General features: G+C 40.4%; 1 protein-coding gene across 3 annotated transcripts in view; it reads right to left on the bottom strand.

The window, feature by feature from the left end:
* The window catches only part of unc5cb (unc-5 netrin receptor Cb), a 155,881-nt gene extending 131,398 nt beyond the window's left edge, over positions 1-24,483 (bottom strand). For 2 of the 3 annotated variants that reach the window (XM_083568310.1, XM_083568311.1), the window contains exon 1: positions 22,192-23,009. In XM_083568310.1, coding sequence (XP_083424436.1) covers positions 22,192-22,333 — 142 coding nt within the window. In that variant the 5' untranslated portion in view covers positions 22,334-23,009. Of the gene's footprint in view, positions 1-22,191; positions 23,010-24,438 lie in introns of those variants that run through there. The other variant, XM_083568312.1, reaches the window with a different exon arrangement.
* Positions 24,484-24,767: the final 284 nt, after the last annotated feature.

Raw genomic sequence — 24,767 nt, 5'->3', positions numbered from 1 at the left:
CACAATAAAGTCAACAACAGGCCTTTGGCGCATGGGTCCCCTTGGGCCTCCCTCCCTCACCGGTTTGATGAATTGGACCCATCAGGCAGACCAGCTGCCCTGGAGGTTCTCAGTCTGCTCCTGCAGTGGCCCAGGCATGGACTGGAGGAAGGTGACAAAAGGAGGAGGGGAAGGCGCATTTGCAATGGCATGCCAGAGCACACACTGGGCTGATGGAGTTCGCGTAGCATTAGCACAGAGGGGACTGGGAACTGAAGCCAATCGCAGAGCCACCAACACTGGGCACTGGATATGTGGACATACTTGTGATAAGCTGAGCCTTGAAAAGAATTGGCTGTCAGCTGAAGCACATCCTCATCCAATTCTTTAGAGGACTTGGGCAGTCCTACTTTTGGTCAAATTGGAAGAAGTGCCAAAAAAATGACTTTGGACAAAGTATGATATTGCGGCTCATTTCTCATTCTTATATTCTCTCCTTGAGGAGATGGGGAGTTGTAATTGCACCACTCCTACCACTGATGGCTCCCATATAACCTAGCTGAAGAACTGACATTAAGCAGTGAAAAATAAATTTGAAGCATAAATTGAGATTTGCCCGAACGAGCCTTGTGATTTCTTGATAATTGCAAGCCAAGGCACATGAACACTCACTTATTACAACAAATGAATTTGGATGATTCTCAAAAAAGAGAGAGCACTGCTAACTGACCTTGATATATAGAAGCTGAAAACATATGTGCTTCACCTTTCTGCCAGCTTTTATTCTAGGCTACAGTGCATTTCATTTTCAGAATGCTCACTGCACTTACGCCGACAAATAATTATACCATGTCTGGAAAAGCAAGATACCAAGAATATTTGGAGAATAAATTGGAAGGTGAAATACAGAAAAGAGGACAGAAACCGAGACGAAGGGCTGATTTAAAGGATCTCTCTCACATTCTTTTTTTCCCTGTGCTTCTCCTTTCTCTCCTGTCCCTTTTTTCTGTCTCCATTTTAAAGATGATGAATGGCACAGCAGTGGGAGGCTATTAATCAGTTCAATGTTAGGAAGGGGTCTTGATAGGGACTGCACAGTGTTTCACTGTTACTGCGGAGGCTGTGCCACACCATCTATAAATTACATATGCCTAGAATACCATCTGCAGGGAGAACATTCATGAACAACACATGGATTAATAGAACAATAAGGTATTATAGAGGAAAGCGAATACACTTCAGAGCTCATGTGTTGAAGCAGAGGACCCATAAATCCGTGCGATCGTAACTTAAAAAGAAAAACGAGGTCAAGCCGTGGTGTCCTGTGGACTCTTGGACTTCATTCCCACAAGGCTCCATAGAGTGAATACAACCACAAATTAATAACCCTCTTTCTCTTTTCCCTTAATTTGCATTGGACTTCCACATACATATGATTAGCATAATACACTACACTGAATTTATTCTAAAAAAAAAAAAAGTTTTGGGGGAAAGTTTTCTGCAAGCAAGTGAAAGATTTACAAGGGCTGCATACTAGCAAACATTTACTCAAGATAAAAGAGGCTGGTCGAAGAAGAAAAAAAAAGAAAAGATAGATTCACCAAGCAATGGCAAGAGAGGCCAACTGAGCTCGCAGATGTTAAATATTTCCCTTATTGGTCGGTTCATTTTGGAGCTGATCAAAGTGCCGTGGAAGCACCGGGTGGTAAACAGGTCAGATTATCAAAGTAGACTTCTCCATTCAGACTCGAATATAAGACTAACAGCACAGGGACAGAGTCTGCTGCAACAACTGGACGGGCTTCAAATCTGTCCTTCAAAAAGCTGCACATAGTTTTCACATGCACAGCTCTCTGAATGAATGATGCGCTTGGGTGGGAGCTTCCAAAGCCTTTGTACACAGTACACAGGTCAAGTCCTTTCAAAAAACTAATTTAAACCACAAATATGGAACAAAAATAAAAGCAGGACTCTAAGATATTTGTGGTGAGGATTTAAAGAAAGGGAAGAACTTTACTTTGAGTTTTACTTACTTAGGGTTCGAGTATCCCTAAATATGATAAATCGTGAGTATTGTTAGAAAGGTTCTTGAGCTGTTGTAGACCATGTAATGTTAAAACAATAGCATGAAGAAATGGCTGAGCTCTCCAGAGTTGACTAAGGCCGCCCCTCACAAAGCGGGTATACACCAATCAGGCATAACATTATGACATTATAACATTATGACACTGAAGTGAATATTACTGATTATCTCTATCGTGGCACCTGTTAGTGGATGAGATATATTAATCGGCAAGTGAACATTTTGTCTTCAAAGTAATGTGTTAGAAGCAGGAAAAATGGGCAAGCGTAAGGATTTGAGTGAGTTTAACAAGAGCTAAATTGTGACGGCTAGACGACTGGGTCAGAGCATCTCCAAAACTGCAGCTCTTGTGCGCTGTTCCCGGTCTGCAGTGGTCAGTACCTATCAAAAGTGCTTCAAGGAAGGAACACGGGTGAACCGGCGACAGGGTCGTGTGGGGGGGCAAGGCTCATTGATGTACATGGGGAGCGAAGGCTGACCCGTGTGGTCCGATCCAACAAATGTGGACGAGGACCGTTTTGGCAGCAAAAGTGGGACCAACACAATATTAGACAGGTGGTCATAATGTTATGCCTGATCGGAGGCTAGAAAGTTATGCCAGGTTGGTTTATATATGATGTTGCATGGCAGGATGGTTTTATTTTAGAGACAATGATCTCCCGAAATGGGTGCTCATGGTAATTGCAAAACTCCTCTCTGATGCCACGTCTCACCTCATTCCGAGTTAAACTGACAGTGAAAAGAGAGGAGGTAGTGCAGTGCAGGCCATGCAGGATCAGTGGCTCACTCTTTGCTTTTTATTTCCTCACTCTCAGACCGAAACCTGTTCAATCATTTAGAGCAGTGGGTTCCAGAAGGTGACCACTCTTCTCATGTTCCCCCAGCAAAAGAGTGTAAGTAGTTCAGCCAGAGGGGAGGAAGCCAGAAGGCCTGAATGAGGTTACTTACTCTTGCTAATAACTCCCCGCATTTCTTTGGCCAAGTCCCATTCTCACATTTCGAAAGCTCTGTGGAGGAAAAAGAGAGAGGACCGGGGGGTGTCTAAAATTACAAATCCAACAATGCTCATCTTAATGGTGCCGTTTGTGGCACTATTAAAAGCTTGGTTATTTTAAGCTGAAAGTTCTCTTTGCTTGATCTTTGCCTCGCTAGAGGATGTGAAAGCACTTTAAAGGTGTAATCAGAGGTACAAATTAGTAGGTTTGAGGCTACCATAAAGATTTTTTTTTCCTTTTTGACTTTCAGCAGATTAGCAGGTTCAGAGGTACCTCAGAGTGCTTCTTTTCTCACCTCATGAGAGGTGTTTTTTTTAAAAGCAGCAACCACTGAAGTGCCACTGAAAGCACCACACAGTTCAAACATCAGCTCTAATTAATTTCAAGAATCCCTTTGCACACTCCAAGCTATGGAGCTGTGGGTTAGAAACTTCAGCACTGCCTTGCCCTCAGATTTTACAAATGTTTCTCAGAGCCTAGTGTTCTCCCAAGGGCCCCGTCCCCAATGATGGGTACTGCTATCTTTAAGCTACATGGCTTTTGGCAGCATTTTGAAATGCCCGTTACCCCAGGATAACTACCACCTTGGCTAGGCATCAGCCAACTACTGTTATATTCTGTCTGAATATGCTGTTTACCAGGGCTGTCCTTACATGTCTTTTGAAGACTGTCTTCAAAGCAAATGGAAAACATGGAACATAAAGTGGGAGGACAACAGAACTGGAATTTTGTCAACTGTAATTTATCAACACTGGCTGTACTGAATTGCATCTCGATTGAAATACTGAGATACTCTGAGAGACATCTTGGTTAGGTGAGACAGGAGGTATAGGGAGGGTAAAGGGATTATAAAGTAATTGGAAACTAATTGAGTAAAATCTCTGCTCTTAAACTTTTAAAGCAGTAGTTTTGTTAATGACCGTCTTCTAAACTCGACGTTGTTTTGCAGCCAAGCCCACTTAGTCTGGCTTTAATCACAGGCTTTCATAAACCTGATGCTCTGAACAGTTTACCCACTCTACCCATGATGACACAATGTTTTGGTTGCATGTCTCAACACATCAACCTAATGAAGTCCTATCGCACTAGACATCTAATATGAAAAAGAAAAACCCAACAAACTGTCCTCACAAAGACCCGCATTCATGACAGCGGGTCAAGTCAGGGGGCTGTTTGAGTGAGCAATTTGACCGCAAACTACAGTAATCATGACATCCCTGTGGACAGGGCCCGCGTAAAAAGGTCCTAGCGTAGCATAATAACTCTCCCAGAGTATGGACTCATGTCAGAGCAAGTAAACGTTAGAGCACTATCCGCAATCCCGATGTGGCCAGATAGGTAAATGGTGGTGATAATTAAGGCTGACGGCCCAGTGGAGTGTAGAGCTGGGGAGGACTACGGAGGTCGTGTAGAGGTGCGGAAACACACATTACCGAAGGTGTGCACTCCAAACAGCATCAATAATGCTTATTTTGTGGTGTGTGGCTGGAGCATATTCACCGTGATAAATTAATGAAGCTTATCGTGGTGAAAACAGAAAAGGGCAGAGCAGACAGTATGCTTGTGACAGGACAAAGCAGGTTGCAGGAGGAATATACTAAATCAATTTTAACAGTGGGGGGCAGGCAAGGGCCAGGCATTTCTGTTAAACAGTTTCTTCATTTCGGAGAGCTAGTTATGCCAGCTGACATTTTACATAACACATCAAACTGTCCAAATGTTGAGTAATGTTGAAAGATCGTGTTAGAATCACGCAACAAGCATATTACCCAGATAAAGAGACAGGGTAATATTAAAAACATTTTGCTTCGCTTTCAATTGTGCCTTGTTTCGCTCCCTTTCATCGTAGCTAAGTGGGAATAAGGTCTTCTGAGCCACATGAGAGATCATTTTTAATATGATCATCAAAATTAATCAGGGCTATATAAGTAATAATTATTCCAGCTCCGACTCCCGGACTCCCTCGACATTGACACAAACCGCTACCTCCACTACTGTACTCTCTGAATATCATGACCAGGCACCCGAGCCATTTGTCTCTCGTTTGTTTCCAGGAAGCACTATATAAATACTCCAGTCTTCCCACAATTATTTTATGACTTAGTGGCTTTCTTGGGAGCATTACAGATGACAGGCTCTAGAGGCGCCAGCCTGCCTGCAGTATTGTTTTTTTGTTTTTTTTTACTTCCTCTAGTCCTTTTGGTTACACCCAATGGAGCTGTTTGCTCTATTTTAGAAAGACAAGATTTTAGGGGCTTCGAGTCAGCACACTGGGGTCAGATAACTTTGCGAGTGCTGGTGCTGTGTCATCTCTCTCACTCTCTTTTTTTTCCAAGGTGGCACAGAAAGGGCGCTAGACGAAAAAAGTTCAATAGGACTCTTTAATTCCTCCTTCACACCCTGTACTCTTTATTCTCTCTGTTCTCTGTATTTAGACTCTCCCTCTGTCTTCCTGTGGCTTTTCCAGACCCAGGCTCGAAAAATAAACATCTTGCGGGTGGGGGGTTTTGGTAAGTTAATTATAAGGGAGAAAAGACTGTGAAAGGCTACACTGTTTACATCAGGGCTAGTCAGCATCAAAAGCCCGATTCAGAACTGTGTGTTTGTGATTGAATGACTGTTCTGCATACACCTAGGAGCCACTTGGAGACGCTGGCACAGCTGGAAGCGGCCCTAACCACCATGCTTTCAAGACACCCTAAATCCTGTTTGCTGTTTTTTTTTTCAAAGTAATGAAACAACATTTGGAATGGAAGAACAAACACTGGACAGAGGTAATAAGTTGAAGGGGAGCTAGCCCCACAGGGTATTCAAAGCTGATTTAGGGCCCCCTTTTTTGCTCTTATTTACGGAAAGACAGAGAGACTCGAGTGATGACTCCTCCTGACCTTATACAGGCAGTTAACCTCATTCTTTCTCAACCCAAGTTGGCTCACTTGCATGACACAGAGCTTGTTTATGTCCTGCTACATACACGCGATTAAAGCCTGCGAGCGAGCAGGGGAAACGACAATGATCAAGAGCATCTTGACCTGGAGCTGGTAAACAGACCCTGATTGCAGAGTGACTCTTTGTGGTGGCGTATAGTATGTCAGCCTCCCCTGAGTGGACTGTGGGTAGTCATATGTAATAGAAACCGGGCAAATTGATACAAACAACAGAAAACACAGCGCCTTGCCGGAGCTTAATGCATTTAAAGGATGCGTCAAGAGAGAAAAACAGGTCTGTTTACGTACGCACCCCCCCACATCGGTTTAAAAGGCGTAGCAAAAAAAAAAGATAAGGAAAAAACTATGTGAAAAGGCCATGTGGCATTTTTTTTTTGCTCTGCTACATGGCACATTAAATCTCACTATGCCTCACACAGTAAAAACCGATTCCTGCTGCCGAGACTAGTACCTGGAGCTCAATTATGTTATCACAAGTGAAACAAAAGCAGCCATTGTGAAGAAGTTAAAGCTGTCCAACAACCAGTTTCTTTCTCATTCATTTCTCTTCTCCTAAGAAAAGTTGCTATTATTTTGAAAATCCTTGCAGTAACTCATCTTACCTTATTCATCATACGTCTCTGAGCTCAAGTCACAAATAAGGTTGTGACAGTGCCATGGGTTTGGTGAATGAACGACATACTGCATTTCATCTTATAATGGCAGAAATATTACAAGCATAAAAGCATTTATGGACACTACAGGAAGTGTTTTTCCCAAAAATGATAATAAAACCAAGCCAAGTTTAAAAGCAAAAGTAAAAAAAGAAAAAAAAAAAAAGTTAAATACGGTATAGACTGGATTTAAAAGAAAACTTTTTTCCCTCTTCACTAGGCTACGAGTCATGTGACCGACAAAACTTTTCTTATGCCTTGAATCAATTATTTTAAATTTTTTGCATCTATCAAAAGCATTACAAACATTTTCTTGCAATTTTAAATAAACGTAATACACGATGTTAAAATGCTATGTCAATTTACAACAAATAAAAACAAGGTTTTTGCTAGAAATTCTTTTTTATTTCTTTTTCATTCACCAGTCATCTGTTAGTATTTTATGTGCTTCAAATGTTGTAATACCGTGATATTTTTAGACAAAGTTTTTGCATGGTGAATGATAAAAAAAAAAAAAAAAAAAAAAAGCATAACACACCTAATCGCAAATGAAAGCAAGCCAAGAACAAGGCTTTAACCAGGCAGGCTCAATGACAAGCAACATGTTTCCTGAATGCTGTAATCCAAGTGCAATAGCGGCGAAGGTCTCTAGTTCTCGTCTCCCAACGGAAGAAAGCCTTGAGTGTATTCAGGCATTTAATTACAAAAAATGAGACACGGGGGTCAAACCGGAGCGCTACACTTTTTTTCTTCCCTTGGCATTCATCTGCATCAAATTAGGAGGACGTGAACGACGGAGACACGGAAATGAAACTGTTTACCTAAGCGTCTTTCATTAGTGAATCAATGCTCGATATCAAAGTTCCCATGAGGTGGTGAAAGGATATCTAAAACTAAAAGGCTGCATCAATTTCTTTTTATTTTTTATAAGAGAAGAGCGTGTGAAAAAAATGAGGAAAAAAAAAAAAGAATATGAAAATAATGAAATAAATAAAATAAATAATGCTCATTATCATTATCAAATATGCAGAATCAGATTTATTGAAGGCAATACATTTTAAGACAAATTAGTTTTTTTATGTTGACAGTTTGAGACTAATGGTTTTATTTCATTATTAAAGTTTGTATTATATATAAAAAACGTATTCATATTTATGAAAAGGAAAAAAATGACAATACACAAAACTTTAATAAACAGTAAACGAAAGAAAAAAAATTATGATATAATAATGGGCTTTTTGATATATTGGATGTGTGATAGTACAAAAATATACACAAAATTTACTTCAAATAAAATGAATCTTGAGAGTTCTCTAGGCATTTTCTAAACTCTAACCTTTTGAAATGTATTAATTTAGGTTTGTAATTAGAACAAACTGAAAAGCTCACTATCAGAACGTTTAGAACAACAAAAACTTGACTTTGAGTTGAAAAATACCACAGTGTCCACAAATGTAAAATTGTATTATAATATATTTTAAAGAAAGCAAAAGGATTAAATGTTCGAATCCAAAACTCATCAGCTGAGCGTATTAATGCAGCTGCTTTAATTCAAAGCAACACAGCTTTTATTTTAACCAACCTATGTGAAATTTGTCTTAAAGAGGAACAGGGATGAGATATAGCGAATGCTAATGAGCTTAATTAGGCAGCCGAGTTATCCCCTCTCAGAGATTTTCACAAAAAAGAAATGGACATGGCTTTGCAACTGCTTTTCAAACAGATTAGTGAATTCTAATGTCACCGAAACACTTCAGCGAGAGAAACAACCCTCTCTTTGAAGGTGACGAGTGCCGAGACGCTAGACAGGGTGGAGAGATCCAACAGCTGAGAAGCGGAGAGGTGGAATTCTAGGGGTGGGGTGGTGTAGGGAAGGGTTCTGGCCACCTCTCCCGATCTAACTGAGAGAACAAGGCTATGAACAGCATGAACGTGGAGGATTACCATCTCACTGGGCAGACCTGTCCAACGATTTTCCTCATTTCTCGCGCTGAGGGATTATCTGTCAAAGCTTGGCCGAATCTATAACACGTCCTTCACTCAATTAAAAACGTTTAATTTTTTTGCATTTAACTTTGTTTTTGTTTTTTTTTATCTTTTTTCCCTGCTTTCTTGATTTGCCTTAATTGTCTTTCTCCAAGCCTGGTTTAAAACAACCTTCTGTGTAAGTGAGATGGGGAGACGGTTGACCGGCTCAACACTTCTGCAATGCCTCCTCACACAAGCATATCTGATAAACCCTACTCCCTCCCTCCCACCTTCCTGCCCCAAACCCCTCGCCCTGATCTCTGACAAATCCGGCCCCAGGGAGCTTCCCAGACACAGATACCCCTGTCTGCTGTAATTGATCACAGCTCGTCAGCTGGCAGGTAGACCAACTGCGATGTCTGGGAAAAAAATGGCTGGGAAGATAATAATTTAAGTGACTTTGTGGAGGTCAGAGAAGCAGGCGCAGGGGTCGCAAGGGAGTTTGCATGTAGGGCGCGCTTGTTTGCTTTGCTATGTCAGGGCCACCGAGCTGCGGCCTTTTTTGCCCTTTTCTGACTGCACCAAAATAATCCACTTGCCTTTGAGCTTCTGCTTTATAGAGGACACCTTTAAAAAACATAATAATAAACACACCTTTGTCTTGTGCGTCCCCTTATTCTGCTCCGCTAATGGCTTTTTTGCTCTCGTAAAACTTTTGCCCTTGATTATAACTCAGACAGTTTGAAAGTATTACATTATAAAAAGGACTTGCATCTGGCATCTCCGTAAAAAACAGCGGAAAACTGATGACTATGATGGACGTTCTCTAGTCAACACGAAATAAAACTACATTTTAAAGTGTAAATCAGTTTGATAAATGACACACAACCCACACTTTCAACAAAGAAAAAAAATTGAGAGTGGGGGAAACATTTATACATCCAGAAACCATATCCCTTCAGAGAAAAAAAAAAAAAAAAAAAAATGTTGAGGGTCTGTAATGTGTAAGCCAATCCTTAGGCCGAGCCACGCATCTCTCTGCAGAACGCTCAGCGAGCACGATGAAAGACGAGCCCCAGCGATCTACTGATTACAGCAAGAAGTCGCATACAACCCCCCCCCCCCCCCCCTGGCTCTGTTAAACAACCTCGTCTCTCGTATTCGACTGAATAAGGAATGATAGAGACGTGAAATCTCGTGCGACGTCAAACTGTGACCGAGTGCCTCAAGGTATATTTCTGGCTAATAGACAAGTTTTCTGTGTGAAATAGGGTGAAACAGTCCTTTCATGGGCTTTTCTTATCGCAAGCGGAAAATGTGAAGAACACACAAGGGGAGGAATAGGCTTATAAAATGTGATTTGGTTTGAGAGAAGGTTCTTGATGCCTCAATGAAGACAAATAGTAAGAGCGGGAGCAACATGAGCAGCTGGAGGAAAGAAAGAGGCAGTGATAGAAGAAAAAAAGAGACAACCAAGGAAAGCAGGCTACGTTGTTGTTGGGTTGGGGAAAAAAAATAATAAAAATAAAAAATCACAAAAGGAATGAAAAATGGTCTTCAACAGAAAGATGCTGATTAGTGCGAGGCTTCCCAGACAGATCTACACAAACCCCCACCCTAACCCGAAGAAAAGCTGCTGTGCTAATGCTTCGGGCCCGAGTTTCTGGCCCTCATTCCCTTCCTCCATCAGTCCCCTAATCAGAGCCTTGGGGCCTGCAGAGGCTGTGATTAACAACAGCCAAGTCAGTGTAAGTCCTTAATAGTTACAGCCTCTGAGTACTGTAATGCAATTATGGGAGCTGTGGAGAAACAGCTAATGTGCTTGCAACTAGCTGGGGTGATATAGATCAGGTATTGAGTCGGGCTGCTTTTAATTCACTTTCCAGCACCCAAACAGAGAGCATTAGTTAGATTAGATGGGGGGAGACAGGGGGAGTCGAAGAGGGGGGGGGGGGGGGGGAGATGAGGAACCCGTATGGGGCAAGTGAATTTGCTTAACACGGCCTGTCAATTACCATCCAAAACCTTTTCCCGAACGGTTATTTATCTTTAAAGGGCGAGGACGGGGGAAAAAAGATGACACAAAGCAAAGCCTGAACAAGATTAATAAAGGGAAAATGGCATCGTGTGTGTCACGATTCTCATGCACTAGGCACTAGGACTGCAGGCAGCGTGCCTTAGAACCATAAGCATGATATATTAAGGCCAAGTCGCCTTAATTCATCCTTCTCACACCTGATGTATTGTGAACAAAGAAGAATAGTGGGGACTTTGAGGTAAAAATTTTGCCTAGGCATATCCAAAATCCGGCTTTACGTTTTGTAATATCGGTGGGGTGAGGAAAAACATGACTGGGAACCCCCTAAAGAAATGCATTAAACAGATGAATGATGTGAAGATCATAAATGAGAGAAAGTGAGAGAGTGTTAGAGAGAGAGAAAGAGAGCAGGAGAGAGTGAGTCAAAAAGTACAAATGATGCTAAAATCCAAAGCATTTCTCGCATAAAGTGCAGATGCAAAACTGGGAAATCTGCATATGGCCTACATTCCAATTTCTTGTAACTCAACAGCCATTACTGCACAGGGACGCGCTGGATAAACTAGCCGCACCACGAGTCGAAATCAATTACCGGCATTCACTGCTAAGCCGAAAAGTTTCACCTCAAGGGAAGTTGGAATCTGCAGGCCACGTGGTGCTAGTTGGCGAATCGTTATCAGCCGCATCTGTGGCAGATCTCACAGAGGAAACACGAATGGCAATTTTATCTTGCTGCGGTTTGCAGGCAAAAAAGCTCTCTGTTTCTCCAAAGGCTAAAAACGAAACAAAATGGGGCTACTGTTTTGTGCCATGAAAAGCAAGGCCAACAAAACCCATACATGTAATCATAACAATATGGTGTGGGAGAGTAAAATTTTTTTAAATAAGAGCACAACGGTATATAGTTGTTGTTTGCAGGACTGGATGTGATTTTCGTAAAAAAAAACAAACAAAAAAAAAAAACCCTCAATTCATTTTGGAACAAAGGATCTAGAAAACTGCTAGGGCGTTTTTTGAGGATATTATTGTGCGAGAATGAGAGAAAAGGAAATAAAATATGGCATTAGCTTAGGAATTAGAAAGATCATCTAACTGCATGGTGATTCATCAGCACATCTTTATCTGTAATGGTTTGGGAGCTGTGATTTGATTCTGCAATTTCAAAAGGTGTTTACTTTCGAAACAGGAAGTAACAGATTTGCCCACCAGCCAACAGTGTTCGAGCCACATCTTTGATCCTAAAGTATTTGGAAGGGAAATAAAAAAACAAAAAAAGGGATCTACGTAGACATTATTTATATAGTATGCATTCCACAGAACATTTTATTGGGCATAAATTGGACGAGTGCTGAATGAAAAAATTTAACCGTTGATGTTAAAGTTATGTCGAAATATATATTGACTTTTTTGTCTTTCTTTCACCTTGCTGTCTTTTACTTAGGGTCCATTTCTGCAGTTATGTCCCACAATATAACTAGACTCCATTACTACTAAGAATATTCAATTTTTTACCACCTTTTGTTTAAACGCTTGGGAATATCCGATAGCTCGTAAGCATTTACAAAAAAATAACCCTGCGTTCTGTCAAGTGCTTCTTTAAGCAAACAAAAAAAAACACAGGAAAAGGTCTGGGCCTTAAAATGTAAATAGTTATGCCAGTATTTCACAAGTGCACGTCCCTGAAATCCAATCATTGTGGAAACAACTGCCAGAATGACAAATCATGGCACAGACCGCAACAGTCGGCCCCTTGTATTACAATCTCTCCCAAAAGCAGGCACAAATGAGATCGAATTTCCATACAAAATCATTTGCACATGACAAGAGGAGAGAAAAGAACACGCTACGTTTTTGCCACTGGTGAATACACGTTTGCTTGTACTGACTGAGCTAACGTCGTTTTGCTTCCTTTCTCCCCTGCCCCGTGAGGTGCTTTTGCAGGAAAACAAAGCAGAACACTAAAAACAAAGTGGCCGACAATAGCTATGGTTAATGTGTCTGAATCTGTGCTTTTCTTACAGGGATTATGGGAAAGACACAAGTGCCAGTGCTATCGCTATCATTCCTTTCTTCTGTTCCTCCGTCTCCTCCTCCAAGCAAGTGTCGAAATGGTGCTTCTGTTGGCAAGGCTTTGTCAGTGCTGGCACAAGTCTGCACAATAAACCGCTGCATTAAGTCTGATAAAACATGAAATGCAACCGAAAGAGCAGAACATTCAGCGATTTTTATTGAAACGACAAGCACGGCCAGATTTACCGACACCCTTTCTCACAAACCAGAGGTGCGCAAAGCCCAAATTTATGTGCAGGGCTACCGAAAAGCGAGCACTCACGACTTGTAATTCAAATTCTGACAACTTCCTGGAAGGCCCTACCACGGATCCAGCCTGTGAATGGAGCACGTGGCGGTTCGATTTGGAGTCGGACCACGGGCAAAAACATCCCCCTTTTTTCTTTGGGATCTCTAAATTTTTTAGACTGTAAGAGAATCAATTGTTCGAATTGAGAGGGGAAAAAAAAACAGCAAAGGGGGAGAACATTTAATGCTCTGCATAATGGCGTATCAGTTTACATTAGCTCAGCGACGACTCTGTGTGTTCTGCCTCACGCGGTCAACTTTATGACCCCTGACTGAAAACGACTGCATTTCTGAGTGGAAAGAAGTGAGTTAATATTAAATGGAAAGACATGCATGTGTGGCAAATAGAAAGCACTTCAAGGAGGTAGAAGCTATTGCAGAAGACTACGTGGCTATTCTGAGTAAAAGTATAGAAGAAGAAAAAAAAAAAAAAACGAGTTTGTTATCTGTCCCCATCCAGCGGCTGCAGACTGCTGACTTTCAACTTTTTACGCAGGGCTCAACATATCCATTAGATTACTACTTTAGTACAAGATTTATTATTTATCCACTTCCCCTTATGTTTGGAGGTCCTTTTGAGGACTGCTGTTTAAGGAAGAGATCTGCTCTTTGTATCCTTCTGGATGCTGCTCCTGCTACTAATTTGCACATGCTGTAATCACAGGACAGGGATGGCACTTTTTTGGGGAGGCTTATAATCTATCAGCAGCAGTGAAGGTCAGAATGAACAGCATCCCAGTCGCCATTATCTGTCCTTGTTACGCTCTGCCGTGATTAACAGCAGTTAACCCGATCTCAATGGAGGCTTTGTGTTGGCTGTCATTTGTGCTCCTGGTCCCTTTACGGGGCAAAAGAGCACGATTGCAGGATTGAAGCGATAAGCACATCGCTCCTGGTACGGTTTGCGGCAGGTCATGCAGAAAGCCTTCATTAGGAACACGCGGTAGCTAGCGTGGCAAATGTCGGCCATGGCGCCTGTAAAATTAGCCCCGGTGAGCATGGCCCAGTTATGCACTTTCCAGCTCCTCGGACCCTGGAGACCGAAACGTAGAGATGTGGCTGTGCTTGAATGTGCTGAGTACAGGCTTGGAAAACATGCTACTGACAACACACGTAAGGAAATGCGAAACATAGGGAAAAAAGTGCCGCCGCAGCAAAGATAATGGCGGGTTTAAAAAAAAAAAAGAAAGGGCGTTTCAGACTCGGGATAAACATATGTCAAAGAAAAAAAAACAGAGAAGAAAATAAAAAGCAAATTATCGAGTTACGGCGTAAAAGCAGAAATAAACACATGGCTCTCCAGACTCTCATTTAGAATTTTCATTTAAAACAAGGCATGATGGCAGAACGAGACGCGCCAACGATGTGAGAAAACATGAATCAAGTATAAAAGAGCTGCATCACATGTGGCGCACTTCACAGGGTTTTTCCACATTCTTTCTGCAGTTTTCTTGCGTCCCCAAAACGCATCACACAACATGACTTTTATTTAGCACCTCATTTAACTGATGGGTGGGGGAGAAGGAAAAAATAGTTTCAATTCTGACACACGTTTAGTGAAGGCTTGCACTAATGGCCTGTGTGTCAGTTTAAGGATCTGTTTGTGTACATAAACCAGGACAAAGATTTATGAAGGGAATTATAAAAATCAATCCCAAGCATCTTTGTCATTCAGTTTCTTGAAGGAAATGGGAACGAGGACATGGCAGCGGTGCTTTATCTCAGGCCGAGAAGTGATGCAGTCCAGATGCAGAGTCTGTAGATTACAAGAAAAAGAAGAAGGCTGAGCAGACCCTCAGTGTAACCTCTGCGACACACACGCACACGTCTCACGGGAGGCCTGTTAAACATTAGAGCCTCTCTTCTCGTTTACTTCGCCCCAAAAGCTAACCGAGCATTTCCCTCCAAACGGCTTTGACATTCCCCATAAAGCACCTGCTGGCAGTAATAAGTGGCCTTAGGTTTTTGTGCAGTACACGAACTACAATCAGCCCGAACAGGCCACCACCCTACGGCAGCGTTGCTCTAATTACACAACCTTATCCGACTGGCCTGTAGCACGTAAAAAACCTCTGCGAATTACAATCACCATTCGACAGCGCTGACTTTAGGGTCCGGCCCGAACACCAACAATGTCCTCTTATCAACATAATGGAAAGCAGAAAACAGTTAGACATGGTGGGGGTGGTGGGGTACGAGGACATGGGGACCTCAAAGTAGTGGAACAAATGTATGTTCTTTATTTAAGCCCCATAAAAACAGGAAAGCGCAAACATTTATCTGTGCTATGCTTTCATCTTTCCGTCAGCGGGGCTGAAGAATAACAGAGACAGGAGGGGTGGGTGGAAGGGGACACACGCTGATAAACTGGAGATAGGAAACTTCTCGGGTTTCCAGCCTGGGAGGCGATCGTTTGAATATTAAGCCTGCCTTCCTGGAAGGCGAACAGCGGTGCATATTTGTTACAGAAGTCTTTAACTCCAGTCACAGGAGTATGCATGTTAGCGTTTTAGGCTACATGATAGGACATTCGGCTAGAACACTTCTATAAACTATCAACAGCAACCTGAATGTTCACAAGTGCCTTCGTTGGCCAGGTTTAAGATATGGTATTATCATGTTAGTCTTTGGAGCTGCATGAGATGCTGTTCAGCTGTGTAAAAGCCAATACAGAAGAATAAACATGCAAATTGTGTGTCGTGATCCTCATATCATCTTCAGTGCAGGTCCGGTTTTATTTTAGAATGAGACTTAACACTGAACACATGCTTTTTTCCCTCAACTTATGAGAATTGTCCTGACTACCTTTGCGTAAATATTTTTTTTTTTTATATAATTTGATGTTCTGCTTCTAGAGGGTACAGACTGATGTGCAAGCAATGTTAGCATTTTAACCTACATGCCGAGCCTTTCTGCTGCTTTAGAAAAGTTATATATAGTTATAAAATAGTTATAACACTATTAAACACATTTATTAATTTTCTTTTTCCACATCACACTTTTTCCTACATTTCTGAGAATTGTCAGCATGAAGACAACATTAAGATTAAATTCAGCAGCGTCAAAAATTATTTTTTATAACACTGAAATCAAACAAAATTTCACAAAAATTATGTTAAAGTTTTAAGCTTTAACTTCTGGCATTAGCAGCTTAGCGTTTCAAGCTATTTAAACATAATAGAATATTCTGGTGTTTGGGGGCCGAGCTATTTTTCTGAAAACACAAAATGGCTTTTTTTTTATTCATTGGCATAATTTAGAGAGCCTTTGTTGTCCTGTTTTTCTTTACATGTTGATCTTTGGGGTCTGGTAGTACCATATTAACAATGTATACCCTAAGCCATCTGCTTAAAAGCAAAGTTTTACTATAACACTGGAAACTTACAAAATTCAGCTAATATTGATTTATGAGAATGGTAAGAATTGGCTTTGCTGTACAGTCTTTTTGAGTAATAATTTATTTTTATCCTTAATATAAACATCTTAACATTATAAGCATTTAGAGTTAGATAAACTATTAAGCTGCAACAGTCGCTATATAACTTTCTGACTAAACCGAATCGAAACATACTATACCATTGCAGATATATTGCAAACCATTGTCGTATTAATCTTAATCATATCATATAGAAGTCTGAGGTTTACACCCATGCAGCCGGGAGTCAGAGAATAATGTTCAATTTGGCCAGAGCTCAAGCGTAACTCATTAGTTTAAAAAAGAAAAAGTATTAATAGTCTATACTAAGAAGCTTTGCACCAAGTAAAGATACGGATCTAAATTAAACAGACACCCAAGTAAAGTGTCCGAAGGGCATGTCAGGTGTCTGCACGAAAAAGAAAAAAAAGAAAAACGAGCAAGTGAGGCGTGTTATCTCTGTGCATTAAGCAGGTTTGGGTCTGTTGAGTGAGGTGGGATGGAGAACAAATTGCTTTTAACACCACTCTGTGCCACTCAGTGATGCAATCCCTGTAGACATCTTCAAAGATTGTGTGGCGAGAGTACCCTCGGAGGACGAGAAGGAGAAAATAAAAGCGTGGCACTTGTTTTTGGTGGCACTTCAGGCTTCAACAAAGCAACATGCAGAATGCTCTTAACCCTGTTCACCCCGCTTCTTATTAATTAGCAATCGACAATATAAACGCACAGAGCACACGGGTTAATCGTTTTGGGTTTTGCATTCTTTCCTGTCAGAATCAGCTCAGCTCAGTGAGCTCCAAGCGAAATGACAAAAGCACTCATCATATTAGAGCTGCATTGATGGCTACAAAAGAGGAGAACATACAGCATCTACTTGCACAGTATCTTTCGTGAAAGAGTGAGCATTTTACTTCAGCGAGCACTGAGCACCGAGGGTTTTCTTCATTTCCACAACCACGCTCGCTGTTATGCTCGCAGTTCACCTGGTAACCGACTCTCTAACATCCATACAGCATAATAATAATAATAATAATAATAATAATAATAATAATATGTAATATTATATATAATACCATGATATCAAACATAAAACAGCTCCTCAGTGACTTCTTTGCAATAGGAATACAATTGTATTTAGTGTCGACAAAATCATTTTATTTATTTTACATTTATTTTATTTTGTGATTCAATATATAAATGTAAATGTTTTTTTAAAGAATTTAAAAAAGCAAATGACAAAGTATGAAAATATTGCATATTATAATAATAGTAAATACAATTAAGTAAAAAAAAAAAAGGCATCACAATATGCCCCTCATTATACATCAAACCCTGCATGTACTCCTACTCAGAATCTGCCAGAATCTAAAAAAAGAAACATATAAACAGTAGTAGTATGTTTTATATACAGTATTATTTATAACCAGGTCTTATCTACAAAAGGGAAGCCTGTCCCTCTACACTTTGGCCCCAAAAAGAGGCCTCTTAACCGGTAATTCCTCTCACATCTCCCTCCACATCCTGGTCACAATTACCCTCTTCACTGAGAGTAAAGACCATCAATTACCTTCCTCTGATCCAAGCCTGTAATTGGGAGCCTAGGAGCCTCGTTGAAGATCCTGCGTAAGCGAATGAAAAACAGTGAGCTGTTTGGGTTTGGATTTCACAGCGAGAGCCTGAGTTTTTTTTCTCTCCACGCAACACAGGTGCGATACAGATAGAGCTGTTTCATGTAGCGCCATTCTCATAAAGAAAAAAGTGCCATGGTGTGTATGAATGAAGACGTAAGAGTCATTACGGATAAAGAGAAAGAGAGAGAGGTATTGGCAGTGATGACAGACAGGTCAGTCACTTCCGAACTGGAATTCGCATGAAGTGTTGCTACTTGTGCCGGCCTCCGCTAATGGACTGCTAATAGAACTGAAGGCTTGCACTTTGATGCCTTCTCTGTAGTTACGCCAGTGACAGTGGGTGATTAATTGCACTCGGTCCTTCTCTCAGCTCCAATTTTTTTTTTTTATATTTCCCCTAACAAAGACCCGAGGAAAAGGAGGAAGGTGGCTGTCACTGCATTTGCCTTTTGGCTGCCTAACCTACCTGCACAGCTGGGTAAAGAAACAGCTAGGTTAATACATCTCGACTCCTTGTGCGACGTCAGGACAGAGAGTTGCAACCTCAGCAAGCCATTTTTCACAGTAATTATCACTTAAAAAAGTAAATAAATAAAAAATTCTCCTCAGTACGAGTACGAGCCATGCTCCCACTCACACAATTAACTCACTGAGAAATTTCTGATCATTCTCCTATTGCAACAACCATAGTCCCCCTAAACCCTGTGAAAAAAAGGTCCTATATCATTCTTAGAGCATTACCTATGCCAGGTCATTGCATGATAGACTTTTCCCGCAGACAATGCCGCCTTTGTGCGTCGCGCTGTAACCTTAGCAGTGCCCTAGAGACGCCAACGTTCTGCAACAAGGGAAGTAGTTGGAGCAATAATATGATAGGAATAACATTCGTGCTCGCTCGGATGTTCTTACACTTAGTGAGGTTATATATATATATATATATATATATATATATATATTTTTTTTTTTTTTTTCAGCGCAATCGGTAAACAAAGCTCAGGGAGCAAATCTCAGCACCAGAAAAGAAAAAGAGTAGAGGAAAAAGTGAACTCATGTTGCGACTCTGTGGCTTTTTGACTTCGGGTTCAGCTTTCTGTGGTTGGTGCGAGTTCCGAGGACAAAAACAAGGAGTCCTTGTGTGCAGCGTTACATGCACAACTTTCCCTGATGGTTTCATAGGAGTGTGATAAACAACAGAAGAAATAACCGGATCAATCCAGATTTCCACAGCTTTAGCAACAAAGCATACTTTTTACAAGTAGGATTTAGACACATTTGGCATGTGCAGATTTTACGGCGGATCTACAATATTCAAACAGACAGACAGCCCAAAACCCTCACCTTATTCCAAAGGAACAGAGAAAAACGTTACGGTTAAGAGAGTCTCAAAGATACACAGAAATTTTCCGACTCCCTCTTGACTTGCCCTTTGACATGGCGTTCTTTTAGATGCAGATAATTCAGCTAGTCCGTTATTTTACTCTTCCGATCAATCATTCTTTATTCTCTCTCTCTCTCTCTCTCTCTCTCTCTTTCTTTCTTTCTTTCTCTCCACAGCAAGCTGGAAACCCCAGTGTCAGGAGAGAGCTGAGACAATCTGGGATTGCACGCTTCAGTTTCTGAGCCACTGTAAACTGGATTCGGGCCACTTGATTATAACAAGTGTATTAGAGTAAAATTAGAGGGGTGAGGGAAAATCTTGAGGAGCAGTGAGGTAGGGGGCAGTGGGGGGGGTAGAAAAGAGCAAGGGAAATCTTGAGTTAGGAGGTGATGGCGGTTCAAGAAATCCACTCAACATCATAAATGACTTGGGATTTTGGAATATGCACTAAAAAACCAACCCTGTGGCCCATTAATTAGGTGCAAACAATGTTTTCCTGCGAATATTGACTTCTTAATGGACACAAAGCTGCCTGGTTCATGTTTCCTTTATAGTCAATGCCACTGGGTCAGGAATGGAGGGATTATGTCATCCTGCAGTGTCCTTCAGAAACCGAAGCCGGGCAGCCTCCTTCCTTTCCCGTGTTATGCATTAAACATGCAAACCTTTCTAGAAATATCTGTCTTTTCCCTTCCCTCACAAAACGTTACCCATCCTAGTGATTTTTTTTTTTACCCCCTTTGCTCAGCGGTTATTCGTTTTCATATTGAATTTTGAACGCATTGTTGGGTTTTGGAGGATAAAATGGAATTGGACAAGACAACAGGAGCATTGTGTAAACCCAACAACCCCCACCCCTTTTCCCAACCACTTCGTTGTCCTGGATTTGGTCGGCCATAATTGCATTCTCTTTGTGATCGTCATAACTACTAGATCAGCTACTTCTACTGAGCAAATAAATACATACACACATACACACACACACACAGACACACTGGACCTATCTAAAAGCTTCACTCAGGAAGAGTTTAAGACTCTGTCAAACATTTGCCCAAGTGCAGATTTAAGCAAACTGGCCGTTAATGGAAGGAGAAGGGTCTTCACATTGTCTCAAACACTGACAAGATGACAAACTGTTTACCCAGATAACAATCAACTCTTAAACAAAAACCTAGCGGCTCCTTGCTGCTTCTTCTTCAAGTGCCAATGAATGAGGAAATGTAGGATTCATGTCTTAACGTGACATCTGGAACACAGAAAAGGGGCTAAAACTTGTACTCTGGAGCAGGAAAAAGCATGATGAGGAAAATGAGTTGAAAATGGAAAAAAGTATAAGCACAGGGATTTAAGGGATGTGTTGTTATATCCAGCATTAAACACCAGCAACGAGCAAAAGTGATAGAACATAAGACTACCTGAGACATGAATATGAATTTCTATACGTATTTTTAAACCCACTTATGTTTTTTGATGAAGCAGAAAATGATGTTAATCTGAAGTAAGACGGGTTCCAATGCTCTGAAACATCCAACGGTCTTAATACAGAAGACCGCATAAACTCTTTCTGACTTAGGGGTTTGAGACCCGAAATCACCAAGAAACATGATATCTGCATTCAGAAAGATCTATACCTCACATAAAAAAATATTTCTTCCAGTGTGAGAAGCAATGAAATGCATTTATGGGCACAAAGTCTTCTAAATTTAATACACATCCATTAAAAAACATGTTGAATCATAAGTCAATTAGTTCAGCCACTCCACTTTCCGTTTCATTTCCCAAATACAGTATAGAGAACAGAGAAATAATTAAGCCTGAGTACCGTAGGAATTGAAGGTAACGATTCGGAAGCCATCACACTCATCAGTATTATTCATCACACTATGGTATTTCAAAGTTTCACCGCAAACGTGTAAAAATAAATAAATATATAAATAAATAAAATTTATATATATATATATATATATATATATATATATATATATATATATATATATATATATATATATATATATTTCTAATTAATTACAAAAAAGTATCTAGAATTTTACTGTATAAAAATTATTGTGTGTATGTGTATACGAAAATGTGCAAGCTAAGGATTTAGGACAAAAGCAAGAGCATAGAAGCGCACCATGGGGTTCATTGCAACAAAAACAACAATAAAAAAAATAAAAAATAAATAATAATATATATATATTTTTTTTGCAGTAAGGCCATGACCTCAATTATTTATTATTTTTTATTTGTATTTATATATATATATATATATATATATATATATATATATATATATATATATATTAAAAAAATCCATATATTATGTGTGTGTGTGTGTGTGTGTGTGTATATTAAAAAAATATTACAAAAATGATAGATAGATAGATAGATAGATAGATAGATAGATAGATAGATAGATAGATAGATAGATAGATAGATAGATAGATAGATAGATAGATAGATAGATAGATAGATAGATGAAAGCACGTCTTCATTAAAACGCCAAATTGAACATGTTTTGATGTAATAACGTTTGATCACTTGATTAACTTTAGAACGATATATATATATATATATATATATATATATATATATATATATATATATATATATATATATATATATCCCACACACACACACACACACACACACACACACACACGCGCGCGCGCACCCCGTCCGCCTGGTGCTCGGCGCGCGTCTGCTGCGTTCAGGAGCAAAGCGGGTATCTGTATCTCTTACCTTGAGCTCTGCTGGTACCGGTGAAAACGGCGAGCAGTAAAATTGGTGTAATGATGCGCGGTAAGCATGCAGTCCATCGCGCAATCTTTGCACTAGTTTTCCCCATGACAGTTTCGGGAGAAATCCGCCAGCGGAGACGCATCAGACAGCTTGATTGATGTAGGAGTCGCGCGGCGCGTCAGCTCGCTCCGCTTCACCCCGAAAAACTTTCAAAATGATCAAACGGATGCAAAACTTGTGCGGCTTGCAAACCAATCGTCGGTCGGTATTGTTCTTTTTTATTATTTGGTTAAAACGCTGTTGGTAATAAGAACCTCCTGAGAAGAGCGAAACACACCGCACCTCAAAACATCAAAATAACGCTTCAGCGTAAATTCCTTCCCAGTTCCTTCTTTCCTTTCTTCTCCTTTCTGCGTCTGATTGTTCGATCCAGCGCCGCGTAAGAAACAAGAAAAACAAAATCAGCTCATGTTCAACAGCAGAGTACGAACACGGTGAAGGTGTGACACCGAAGTTCTGCTCCTCGTTCGCTGGAACGATCTCCTGCACCTCCGAGTCAAGCGCGCGCGCCTCGCGTTCTGACCGAGTGCCGGAGCAGCGCGCGCCTCTCCACCAGCGCCATGCTGCTTCCACCAATCCAAACACGAGCATGCACATGCGCGCACGCGTTTTCACACACACACACACACACACACACACGGTGTGCAGCGGCGACGAGAAAACCCTGACGCGGATAACGCAATAACGGAGCGGAGGATCAACCTGCACATAAGCTCCATTAATTCATTATATTGAGCTTCTTTGTCCTGAATGGTATTAATCATACTGTTGTCAAAGCAAATCATGCAGACCAATAGCAATTACATATGAGACATACAGAATCTTGGATCAGCATAACTAAACAAAAGACAACCTGACCATACTCTGAACATTGTCTAAGATCAGATTTAATGTAATTCATTATTCGATCAAATTCAATGAGTTTTATCTAAAATTGCTAATTTGGCAACTGCAAAATTTTGTTGTGCAACAGTGCATCATTAAAAAACAGTTGGGGGGGGGGGGGTTTGGGGCATGTGGTAGGAGGAAACTGGAGAACCAAGAGGAAATCCACACAGAACCTTAGTTACTTAACATGGAGAACAGCCTGTGCTTAGGAAAAAGAAAACAGTACTGTTCTAAGGGAAAATACACTACACAATTCAGCGTTTATGTAATATTATTATGACAGTAAGGATAATCACACATTTAAATAAATAATTTACATAAAGTGACAATTTTACTGCAGGGGAAAAAAAAAATAACGCTTGCTGAGGCGTTAGTCCCATCATTTGTACCTTTGTCTCATTCACCTGGTAACACATTTACACTCATATATATATATATATATATATATATATATATATATATATATATATATATATATATATATATATATCTTCCCGTGGGCTCACCACCTGCAGGAGGGACCGTAAGGGACGGTGCTGTGAGGATTGGGCAGCAGTCGAAGGCGGGGGCCTGCTTAGACTGCTGCCCCCGTGACCCGAATTACGGATAAGCGGGAGAAAATGAATGAATGAATGAATGAATGAATATATATATATATATATAAGCGGGAGACAATGAATGAATGCATGAATATATATATATAAAACTATATATTTTTGCTGTGGACTGTCTATTTGCAAACAGCAGCTCAAGCTCAGTCATCATGCTAGTTACACTGAGCATTATAGATCGATGGCTTTAGCTACTTGTTGACAAGATTAACATGTTTCAAAATGTTCCAGTTACATTTACAGTGGTTTTCTATTTAAAGTCATGCATGGATTTAGTTGCTAACTGAGGAAACGATTCATAGCGGTATGTAGAAACATAAAAAAATTTAAAAAATACACAAAATACTCGACAATTCTTAAATATTCTAGCGTTAGCGCTGATATTTTTAAATTTGAGTTACATTTTGTTGCTATTTACCAAAAACCATGCACTTTAGAAAGTCAAAAATGATAGCAAAAACTATCTATTATATATCTAATATTATAGTGCCAATGTTAGATTAGATTGATGGTGAGCAAGCACATAAAATGCTAACGCAGTGTGTTTAGATTTGTTTGTTTGGATGTTTATTTGATCTTTTTTAGATTTACCTCGAAAATGTGTGAGTGATCTGCAGCCTACTTATAACAACTGTTTTTTGTTGACCCCATTCCTCCAGAACTCTTAAGAACAGTGCATTTGCATTACATTCATCAAAGTTCAACAACATTATAGTTAGTATTTCACCTCTGAGTCACAATCCATAGCACTGAGAAGAGTGGAAGAAATAAGACTCTCAGGAATCTAATCACTAAAGCCCCTCCCCCTCCCCCCACCTCTTTAAGTACATTTGCACCGCTTATCGGTGCTCTCCTGATATTCATTTAGCTAGGCTAATTGTAGAAAACCTGCTCTCGGGTCACAAGGCAAAATCGATAATTATGGCAGGAAGAGAAGAACAAAGCCTAGATAACCTGAGTATGCAGATTTTTGTTCCCCAGGCCTTGGTGCCTGTTGTCTAGAGCTGTGATAACAAG

Source organism: Silurus aristotelis (assembly GCF_946808225.1).
Source record: "Silurus aristotelis genome assembly, chromosome: 18".
Classification (NCBI taxonomy): Eukaryota; Metazoa; Chordata; class Actinopteri; order Siluriformes; family Siluridae; genus Silurus; species Silurus aristotelis.
The sequence above is the reverse complement of the archived record's forward strand: the minus strand, read 5'-3'. Positions and strand labels throughout refer to the sequence as shown.